This window comes from Protomyctophum bolini, assembly GCF_963924005.1.
Source record: "Protomyctophum bolini genome assembly, chromosome: 21".
Lineage (NCBI taxonomy): Eukaryota > Metazoa > Chordata > Actinopteri > Myctophiformes > Myctophidae > Protomyctophum > Protomyctophum bolini.
Window position 1 is genome coordinate 28,763,090 of NC_137882.1, and position 11,530 is coordinate 28,774,619.

General features: G+C 45.5%; 1 protein-coding gene across 1 annotated transcript in view; it reads right to left on the reverse strand.

Moving 5' to 3' along the window:
* The window catches only part of lancl2 (LanC lantibiotic synthetase component C-like 2 (bacterial)), a 33,986-nt gene extending 24,974 nt beyond the window's left edge, over positions 1-9,012 (reverse strand). Inside the window, exons 1-5 of the mRNA XM_080793465.1 lie at positions 8,943-9,012; positions 7,849-8,157; positions 3,449-3,566; positions 2,698-2,905; positions 1,909-2,056 (exon numbers count right to left, since the gene is read on the reverse strand). Coding sequence (XP_080649591.1) covers positions 1,909-2,056; positions 2,698-2,905; positions 3,449-3,566; positions 7,849-8,157; positions 8,943-8,984 — 825 coding nt within the window. The 5' untranslated portion in view covers positions 8,985-9,012. The remainder of the gene's footprint in view (positions 1-1,908; positions 2,057-2,697; positions 2,906-3,448; positions 3,567-7,848; positions 8,158-8,942) is intronic.
* Positions 9,013-11,530: the final 2,518 nt, after the last annotated feature.

The following is an 11,530-nucleotide window of genomic DNA, read 5'->3' on the forward strand; positions in this document are numbered from 1 at the left end:
GGAGGGGGGTGGAGCTAGATTTTAATTTGTTTGGAAACACTCGATCAATGCTGTGTACAAACACTGGAAACTTGTCTACAATACCTTTAATAGTGAATTTATTATAGAATAAAAAATGTGAAAACACACCGAGGGTGCAGTACCCCCCCATATCTCAGGCTAGTTTTAACAATTAACAATAAATCCCAGATTGTAGTTTTCAGACGATAGGCTGAAGGCGTTTTCTAATGGAGCGATCATCTTGTCCTGTTACGTTAAGCTGCCTCATATCTATACCGTATACAACCATAATCCCATTGTTCTACAGACGTGATAATCACCATAATCTCTTTCCTCGCCATAGATCTCAGGCCTGTACGATATCGCGTGAGTGTGCGTTAATCGTTTTAACTTCAAGGACCCCGTAGTTTGATATGCATGAGGCCATTATTCCCCCTGAGCAGTCTACTCTACATTGCCAGCACCAAAATGGGTCCACTTGGTTCCTACTTCCTAACGATCAATCCATTCAGCATGGGTACACCCTGGCGTTTGGTCTCGTCTCCCCGCCCTCTCTGACTCAGATATACTGGCTTTGTTATCATTGGCTCATAATTGCCCTGGGGGCGGGGCACGCCACGCAACGAGGTCTCGGCATGTCTTTCTCAATGGGCTAGGGGGGAAGAGAAAGGAGGTGACGCACGGCTTCCTTCTCACTAGGCTGGAGCAGCTAGGGGGAAGAGAAACGAGGTGACACCCCACCCGCGGGGTCATCCCTATAGACCGATTACGTAGCGGGTCTCATGGTCGCAGCCTACGTATTTCCTGTAGGCGGACTTGACGTAGCTGCGGGGTTTAAACTCTCACCAGGCGCATCTCTTCTACTACAGTGAACGGCAGAGTGACTGATGTTAGTTTGCCTCAAACTTTACTCCTTTACCTGCTTTTTTACTAACACTAACATTACAAAGATGCCCAGAACATCGAGATGAACCTGTGTAGTTTATGCCTGCTCCAACAGTAGTGGCAACATAAAAAATTAAAAAAAACGGAATGTCTAATATTCACCGCGGTGGCTGAGACCAGAGCCATTGAGTAATGGTTGAGACGAAGCAGTGAAAGATACATAACGCCAGTCTTACCCAATACCAAATCTTTCTGTTTTATTAACACAAGGCTGCTGTACTTTATACCTCATACTTTAAATGCTTAGTATGAGGTATAAAATACAGCAGCCTTGTGTTCATAAAACAGAAAGATTGGGTATTGGGTAAGACTGAAATTATGTATCTTTCAGGCCCGTTCACTGCTTTGTCTCAACCATTACTCAATGGCTCTGGTCTCAGCCACCATGGTGGATATTTTGACATTCCGTATTTATTTATTTTTTATGTTGCCACTACTGTTGGAGCAGCCATAAACTACACAGGTTCATCTCGATGTTCTGGACATCTTTATAATGTTAGTGTTAGTAAAAAAGCAGGTAAAAGAGTAAAGTTTGAGGCAAACGAACACCAGTCACTCTGCCGTTCACTGTAGTGGAAGAGGTGCGCCTGGTGAGGGTTTAAACCCCGCAGGTACGTCGAGTCCGCCTACAGGAAATACGTAGGCTGCGACCATGAAACCGCTACGGAATCGGTCTATATATGTTCCCCACTTAGGGTTAGGCTTCTGGCTTCCTGTCTTTTCCTCAGTGTGACTGTCTCTAAACCACACAACATCCTTAGCTGGTCTCACCACCGTCGTGTACACACCTTCCCTTTCATTCTTGCGGACACGTTCCTTTCAACACATCACACTTTTCTCCACCCAAACGACATGTGTTCTCTAGTGGTGCCAATAGAGCTCCTTTGAATTGAACTGAATGGTGTCACCATTCAGACAACATCACACTCACACACACACACACACACACACACACACACACACCTTAGCCACGGTGGCATCGTCCACGGTGTCGGGTCCCATCTCCTTGTTGACGTAGAGCAGGGCGTAGAGGTAACCCGCTCGGCCGTAGAGCAGCTCGTCTGGCATGTCCGACTCTGGACTCAGAACCGCCCTCTGGAGTTGAAGAAGTCTGACAGGCACACACACACACACACACACACGCACAATAATATGAACAATATGAACCCAGGTGCGTGCAGGCACACACACACACACATAAAAAATACTGACTCTACATAAACGGTCTAAAGCAGTGGTTCTCAAACCTTTTCATGTCAAGGACCCTCAAATGGACACAAATTAGCCCCGCGGATCCCCATTTGAAAAGATATGCCAGCAGTGATTCTCAACCCGTTTAATTTCAAGGACCCCCCCAGCTTGACATGCATTAGTCTACGGACCCCCCATGTAATGTAGTCCTGGCTGTTCAATAATAATAACACATACTAAACTGCCCCCTGGCCAGCCAGGGGGCGCCTGATGGACGGGAAAGGAACTGGTTGGAATAACGTGTTCCTTCCACGCGCTACGTCCAACCAGGGAAACTCCCCCCCCCCCTGTCAGGTGTAAAAGGAGCAACTTGGACACTCAGGCATGAAGGAAGCATGAGTTCAAGTCCGTTGCTCTCCCCTTGTCCCCCATATATGGGGACTAGGTTGGTGGAGGGTGTGTAGAGCCCAGGATCACATTAGATAGTTGACACGGGGGTGAAAAATGGGTTACAAAATCGTGGGATAAAAAATATATAAAAATAATAATAACAACACGTACTTGGTGAGACAGTCCTGGCTGTCGGCGGCGTTCCCCAGCCGGTGGTGGACCACGGCCCCCACGGCCAGGGGCCCCGCGTCCCCGCACAGGAAGGTCACCTTGCGGCCGTTGAGGTTCCGCAGGGCTCTCTGCACGTGGTCCAGCGCCCTCTGCAGGTGGGCGGCGTCTTGGGACACGCGGTGCAGCTGCACGTAGAGCAGTGCGATGCCTGTATATCGACAGAATTCAATCAAATTAACCCCCTTTTGGTGTTATAGCATTATTTACGTTATGCTTTAGCTATTGAAAAATAGCAGATCTACAAGCTCATAGCGCGCCACCGAGTGGCGCACTACGAGCTTGTAGGTCTGCTATTTTTGAAAAATCGAAAGAACGACTGACATAGAAACATGGCTTTTTCGGAAAACTGTCAGGGTGTAGAAGACATTTTTTTAGAATCTGATCTCAGGTCAAAATGGGTTAACACTGTAACGGAGTGTTACGTCATGTCATGCGTGGGAGGAGAGAGACATTTTGGAGCCCAGCCGTGTCTCACGGTTGGATAACGAGACCAGAATAGACCTGGGGAGAGACCAGAACAGACCTGTCCAGACCAGAATAGACCTGGGGAGAGACCAGAACAGACCTGTCCAGACCAGAATAGACCTGGGGAGAGACCAGAACAGACCTGTCCAGACCAGAATAGACCTGGGGAGAGACCAGAACAGACCTGTCCAGACCAGAATAGACCTGGGGAGAGACCAGAACAGACCTGTCCAGCCGGTGTAGGTGGAGAAGTCGTGAGGGTCGGCGGTCTTCAGGCCTTCCTCCATCTGCTGCAGGAGGTCTTTTATCTTGTTTTGGACCTTCTTCTGGAAGGCAGCGCTCACCTGGAGGAGAAACCCATAGATTTTGTTTTTAAAACAATCACACCAGAGTGGTGCAACTCCCCTCTCTCTCTCCCCCACCCCCCACTCAAATAAACAGATGCCTCATTGTCCGCTGCAGCTCAGTGAAGTGACGTGTCTCCGTCGTAAGTACGGAAGGCAAGCTGCATCGCTGCCACTCTAGTGACTACTGGCCAATCACAGCTCCTCTATTCCGGGACTTATCAATTCAATCCAAGGGAGCTTTATCATTGGCATGAGGAAACAAACGTTTACATTGCCAAAGCAAGTGCCGCCTTAGTTTCCATTCAATGCCAGCTTGGACATTCCACAATGGCAGATAATTGTAAACAAAGTGGAAATGCAAATTTGGAACTGAAGACTGAAGAGGGGGAGGAAGTATACAAGGGGGTGATACAGATACAGCTTACAACCCAATCAGATGATCTGTTCCTGAGAGCAATTTCCATAAAAGCCCCTATTATGAGAAGGGCTGATTGTTCAAAATTGCATATTTGTGGGGATAGAAAACACATAGGGAAGCGCAAAAAAAAAGTTGAAGGACCTTTTGAATATACCTCTAAAAATAAAACAAATAATGCCAGTACGACAAAAAAAAAAAAACGACAATTAGGGCTGAAAATATGGATTTGTTTTTAATGCCAAATATCTTGATACAATAATAGTTTCATATATATATATATAATATAGTTAGTTAGTTTAATTTATTGTCCACGTGTGGAAATTTGTCTAGTAAAAAACAGTAAAATAAAACTGTTACAACAACAGCAACAACACTTACACAATATTTTTTCCATGGCAAAAAAGTGCAGGACAACAGTGGCAAATACATTGAAAAACAACAAATCTAGCGAGACACATGGTATAATTTAGTGCCTTAATGGCATTTGTGATGAAGGAATTTAAAAAAAAATGTTACGGTTAGCTTTTGGTACTTTGTACCGTCTGCCAGAGGGAAGAAGTTCGAACTCCCTGCAGAGTGGATGAGAGGAGGTCATTTTCTATCTTGACAGCTTTTTTCCAAAGCACTTCCTTGTAGATACAACTTAATTGTTTCCCTCTTCCCAATGATTCTTCCTTTTACATTAAGATTGCCCCACGTGACACACACACACACACACACACACACACACACACACACACACACACACACACACAGTATAGTGAGATGTGTATTCCTATTTATTTTGTACCATCTCATCCCATTTCTGCCAATGAAAAGACCTAGGCTAGGCTATACGGTCTCTTTGAAACCAGCCAAAAGCTGGCCATAAAGCGAAAGGACTAATATCCCTTCACAAAAGGTTATGATCCCAGTGCTTCGTCACTGGGGCCTTATTTCAGGGAATAAATTGCCTTGAATAGTTGATTTATGTTAGCAAGAAGACCCAAGGCTCCATTTGCCCTTTGTGCGGTTTAATAGGCCACGCTGACGCTGGCTGGGCTCCAGAGCCTCGTGAACGCACCATCATGAACGTGGAGTTAGCTCACCATGGTTCACGCTCTGAATCCGTAGGCTACATCTTTTACATATAATTCACTTAAGAATACCGTCTCATACAACCAGTATCCAGTACCCGCCCCCGAACCTCAAATGACGTCACAATGTAGGCTATACAGAGCCGAACCGACTTTTATTCGACTCTAAAATAGGAGTATGAATCGGCCCTTACGCCCACACTGTTTGGTCACTGTACTAGTGTACTGTACTGCCACACCCGAAATCACATAATGGCTGCTAAAAACTCAGCTTCCCATCATGCACCTGTGCACAGTGTGAAGCTCGACAGAGCCACATGGCTGCTACAAACACAGCAAAATACCGGTATGTTATTTCCGTGCTCAGACCCAGGGACACGCATAGCTGTCTATAGGAGTGACTGCACCACTCAAAAATAAGCTTCAAGAAGAAGAACAGGAGAGCAGACTGGCGTCTGTTCTGTTTTGGATTGTGACCAGAGGCACGCGCTATAGCTGCCTCACTCAGTGCTGCAGGATCACAGAGGGAGGAGAGAGGCTGGCAGCCTGGCACACAGAACAGAACCATGGATACACAAACAGGCAAACAAAGAGAGAAAGAAAGAAATCCAATCCGAGGGAGGAACACAACACAAAAACAAACAAACCTAATGTTCTCAAGCCTTAACAATAGAATATTCATAAAGTGGCAAAACACTTTCAGCTGTCACTGTTAAGCACTTCAGCTGTCACTGTTCTCTCTTTGTGTTGATTTGCTGCAAACGTGAATTTTCTGAAATGCCCTTTGTCTCGGCTCCCGTGTCGTCGTTGGGTGGCATGATCGGCTCAATTGGTAAAAATGTGCGGCGGCCAATCGTAAAACTGGCTGGCACGTTCTAGCAGTTTGCAGAGTGTCCACGTCCAATGGGAACCCAGCCTTATAGTTTTCAGTTTGAGAACTATATGCCATGATGCAACGCTAAAAGACTATGGTAACAAACTAACTTATTAGTTTGTTTACAGTACATAGTTTACTTAACATTAAGCTATGCTTTAGCTATTGAAAAATAGCAGATCTACAAGCTCATAGCGCTACGAGCTTGTAGGTCTGCTATTTTTGAAAAATCGACTGACGACTGACATAGAAACATAGCTTTTTCAGAAAACCGTCAGGATGTAGAAGACATTTTTAGAATCTGATCTCAGGTCAGAATGGGTGAACACACAAAACTGAAAATAAGCAGAGGATGTTGTCCCCCCAAAAAAAGAAAAGTACACAGCCTTCTAATAGTCTTTCTAATTGAATGTGTTAATTCAATTGGGGGGAACTATGGCGTTCCCTCCCAGAAAGATGCGTATATATTTGTTGAACACACGGAGATGCAAGGGTTGCGTCTTCAGATTAATTGGGAGGGACCGGGTTTCAAAAAGTGAGCGTATTCGCCTGTCACCCAAAATGCTGGTTCTGTGTGAAGGAAACGGCAACACAATTTAACACTTTTGTGGATACACCTACTGTACTGGGCCTAAGTGTTCGAGTTTGGAAGCGCTCGTTGGAAATCACTCAACCTCCCTGCGTACCACCACCGGTTTTTAAATTGCACATAAAAATGATGCAGAGGCAAAACCTCACACGCACATAACTTGGTGGGAGATGTTGTGCACCTCTCCACATACTCTGCATGGTTATAACTGGTTCTCACAGAACTAGAAGGGACCGTACTGACTGTACAAAGATTGCTGCTATTAAAAGAAACCTTGTATACAGGGGTATTCTATGTCACAATGTGACATAGCTCTGTTTACAAAATGCTGCACGCCCTCCAACAGACTGTATCTCCATTTTCAACTTTATATTTTGACACTTGCTTTGGCAATGTATGTTTTCTCATGCCAATAAAGCTCATTTGAATTAAATTAAATTGAATTGAATTGAATTGAATTGAATTGAATTGAATTGAATTGAATTGAATTGAAAACCACTGGGGATTTGTCTGGCGACGTGAGGTTAATTGGGGATAGACAGTGGACTTGACTGTATATGGATGTGACATAGCTTTGTGTTCACAAAATGCTGTACCACCTCCTCCAACTGCATAATATTATACTATATATACCGTACTTTACTTTCCCCATTTTCAACGTTTTTTTATTTATTATTGACACTTGCTTTGGCTGGCATTGTAACAGTAAAACGTGTGTGTTTTCTCATGCCATTTGCCAATAACAAAAGGTCCTGGTTGAAAACTACTGCAAGGGGATGTATTCGTCTGTCTGGTGACACGAGGAGGTTAACTGGGGATAGACAATGATGACAGTAGTCTGTATGTAAACATATAGCAGCATGCTAGCTTAGTTCAGTGGTTCCCAAGGTGGGGTCCGGCGACCCGCAGGGGTACTTGAGGGAGTTCCAGCCAGGGGTCCCCAGCTAAAATATAGTTTGTAACCAAATGGACCCAGGCTATATGGGTCTGTAACTCTGAGTGTACAAATGGAACCAAATGGACCCTAATGGGTCTGTAACTCTGAGTGTACAAATGGAACCAAATGGACCCGTTTGTACACTCTCAGAGTTAACTTAACTTTGATTTTACAATATAAATTGGGGTCCCAGAGATAGAAATGCCATTAAATGGGGGTCCGTACTCCGTAGACTAATGCATGTCAAACTGAGGAGTCATTGACATGAAAACAAAAGTAGACTTGACTGTATGTAAACATAGCGGCATGCTAGCTTAGTTAGCACTACCATAAACAAACACGCATGGTGAATGTTGTGGTTTTTATAAACAATTCTCCTCCTCACCTTCCCGTTGGCGTCAAGAGGCTCATGGCTGCTGCAGTCCTCTTCTCCCTCCTCGCCGGCGGAGGAGGAGGAGGGGGAGATGTGTCCCTGGTGGTGGTGGTCGTAGTCCGAATAAGGGTTTTGAAAGGAGCGCTCCTCCATGTCTGCCTCGGCGCCAGCAGAGACCAGCTTCAGCCTCTTGGACATGTTGTCTCCCATGGCGACGGACGGCGACCCGGTAGGGACAAACTGCGCGGGAGCGGAGGGAGGCAGCGAGCGCCCCCTGTAAACTGCTGCTCTTTCTTCTTCTTCACGGGACGGGACAACATACTGAAGGAAAGAAGTGTTGTTTAAACTGGTGGCCCGTGATGATTGATGAATCATGATGTTCTGGAACTACTACTACTACTCCGCATGTGGAACTGAACTATCTGGGCTGGGTGAAAGGAGGTGAAAGAAGCCTTTCACCTAAATAATAAAGTAGCCTACTCATTCAATCAACTTAATTTGAATTATAAGTAATAATATCTCAAATTTATTTAGCGCCTCTACACTATATACCCAAATCAAATGTGCTTTACGTGAGGGGCATGACTGAGAAAACAACACACTAAATACATTTAGGAACACGTGTGGAATGACATAAAAGAAAGGGGAATATAGTTAGTTAATGTAATAATTAAGGAGGTAGAAAGACAGGAGATCGTATAAATGTGGAAACACCTGTGGAGAAACTTCAGCCAATGAATGTCACCTTGAACATAATAATACTCACCTCACAGACCTGGAGCAATTTAAGACAAGTTATTGTAGGCTATAAGTTGGTATTAATTATTATTATTATTATTATTATATTAGAAATAGGGTTTACATTATGGCCTTTTCTATTGGGTGGGTTCAGGTTGTGCTGTGCACATTAAATAAATAATATATATGATTAAACAGACAGGCAACAAAAATGTGAATGAATATTGCACAGTAGCTAAATTGCTGCTAAACCTGCAATCTAGAGTGCACGGATCATTGTGTGCAACTGCAAGCTATACCTCCAAAAATTAATAAACGGTTAGCCTATAGTACATACCTACATATCACGGAATGTTTAGCAGACTTACCAATAATACTGCAATAAAGCCACTGACGGATGCTGCCTTCATAGACCTTGTGCAATCCAGCGGTGCTGTATGGTCGACTCGATGCAGCTGCAGTGTGCATGCTCTGTGGCATCCCCACTCAGCACTCACCCAGTCAGTCCTGTGGGCATTATGTCCAGACAGACGTGTCTAATTCACGTCGGCTTTACGTGTCATCCACGAAACGCACAGCGGCAGCATCGTATGATTACTCTGCCTCACTCTGACTGCTGTATGTATTCTAGATTCTCTCTCTCTCTCTCTCTCTCTCTCTCTCTCTCTCTCTCTCCCCCCTCTCAGGCACAGAGACGATCATTCAGGAACCCTCCCATCCTCCCGTCTGTCTGTGTCAGAGGCAGAGCTCAGAGGATGTCCCCGACTCCCCCCGCATGCAACCCATCCAGCCCAGCCCCCCTACAGCCTCTCCAGACTCCGGTCCACGGTCCACCACTATGCAGACCCCCACACACCCCAGCAGCACCAAGGCACGAGAGTGGACCGAAAAGCTGTTTTTGAGGGGCGCCGCCGCTATAGCCCCTCCTATGTCCCGTCCTGCAGCTTTGAGGGTTTGTGCACACACAATTTGTTTACACAAAAGTTGAATGCCATTGACAATGAATGGCCAGCTTTGAGTGTTTGTGTAAACACAAACATTGTGTAAACACAAACATTGAAAACGTTAGAGGACGCAAATTATGATTGGCCGGAATGAGATCTGATGCTGCTTGAACGCCCATCACACTTCACAAGGGTGTGTTTTTTGTTAATATGCGCATGTTTGACCGAATTCGTGTCTATACTGTGGGCTAGTAGCCTATGACTCCAGGAGGGAGCAGATGGTGTGTGCGTGAGTGTGTGTGTGTGTGTGTGTGTGTGTGTGTGTGTGTTTGTGCGTGCGTGCATGAGTACGTGTGTGTGCGTGCGTGTGTGTGCGTGCGCATGCATGTGTGTGCGCGTGTGTGCATGCGTGCGTGTGTGTGTTGAGGATTAGGCAATACAGCCAAATCCCAAATTCAAACTGAATTAATTATAATGCACCATAATAGTTTTCATAATCCTCATGGGGGCCAGTCCTGGTTTAGCCAGGGGAGGGCGGTGTTGGACAGTGTCTTGACTGTCTTCAGTGCGGTTGGGTGCAATTCTCCGAAAATCCTCATGGGGGCCCTGAGACCGGGGCAGACCAATTAAGGCGCAGTTATAGAGGAAATACATCGACTCACTGGCCATGGAACGTCTCGGGATCCCCCAGGAGGAAGTCACTAATGTTACAATTTACAATTTACAATTTAGGCATTTAGCAGACGCTCTTAATCCAGAGCGATTTACATTAAGCAAGAACAAAAAAGCATGGGAATACATCACATAAAAACATTTGTCATGAAACATGCGTAAGCTAAGAAAGTAGTGGAATATCTATATAATGAAACTATACATCTATACTATGCTATACATATGTAGGCTACTATGACGTGCTATGATTACATACAATGCACTTATGCTGTCTACATAACATGCTAAGTCTGTATCAAATGCTATCTAAGTCTACAGAAATGCTATCTAAGGGGGTGGGATAAGTGCTATGGGCCATGATGGAGTCTGAAAAGGTGGGTTTTCAGACTACGGCGGAAGATTGGGAGTGATGTTGCAGTTCTGACTGCAATGGGAAGTGCATCCCACAGTTTTGGAGCCAGAAGGGAGAAGAGTTTGGGACGTGTGGAGCGTTGTCCCGGCGTTTTTAGTGAGGGTACTTCCAGCTTCCCTGCGTTGGCTGATCTGAGTGAGCGGGAGGGTTTGTAGGGTTCGATCATACTTGCAAGATATGGGGGAGCCATACCTTGGTTGCTTTGAATGCCAGCATCAGAGTTTTGTATTCTGTGCGGGCAGCGACCGGGAGCCAGTGGAGGGAGCGGAGCAGGGGGGAGACATGTGAGAATTTTGGCTGGTTGAAGACCAAGCGAGCTGCGGCATTTTGGATCAGCTGGAGAGGCTTAAGTGCACATGCTGGTAGGCCAGTAAGGAGGGAGTTACAATAGTCGAGTTTTGACAAGACTGTTGTCTGGATTAGGAGCTGGGGTGATTCCTGGGTGAGGAACGGTCTAATTCGTCGTATGTTATAGAGTGTGAACCTACAGGATCGAGTGACAGCTGTGATGTGAGTTTTGAACGAGAGCTGACTGTCCAGGACAACACCAAGATTCCTGGCTGTTGGGACAGACGTTACCAGGGCGTTGTCTACGGAACTAGTTAGCTCCCGCATAGGGCAGGACTTAGCTGGGAAGAAGAGAAGCTCAGTCTTGTCTGGGTTCAGTTTGAGGTGGTTGGAGGACATCCACTGTGAGATGTCAGCCAGGCATGCAGTGATGCGCTCTTCCACCTGAGTGGCAGAGGGGGGGGAAGGATAGAAACAGTTGTGTGTCATCGGCGTAGCAGTGATAGGATATATTGTGGAGGAGGATAAAAATTGTGGTCCAAAAATAAACAAACTGTGATATTGTCAGGGAGGTGTCTCTGTATCGTTTATATGACCGTCAGTCAGTCAGAAATGTCCAGGATTATTATTTTATTTTTCC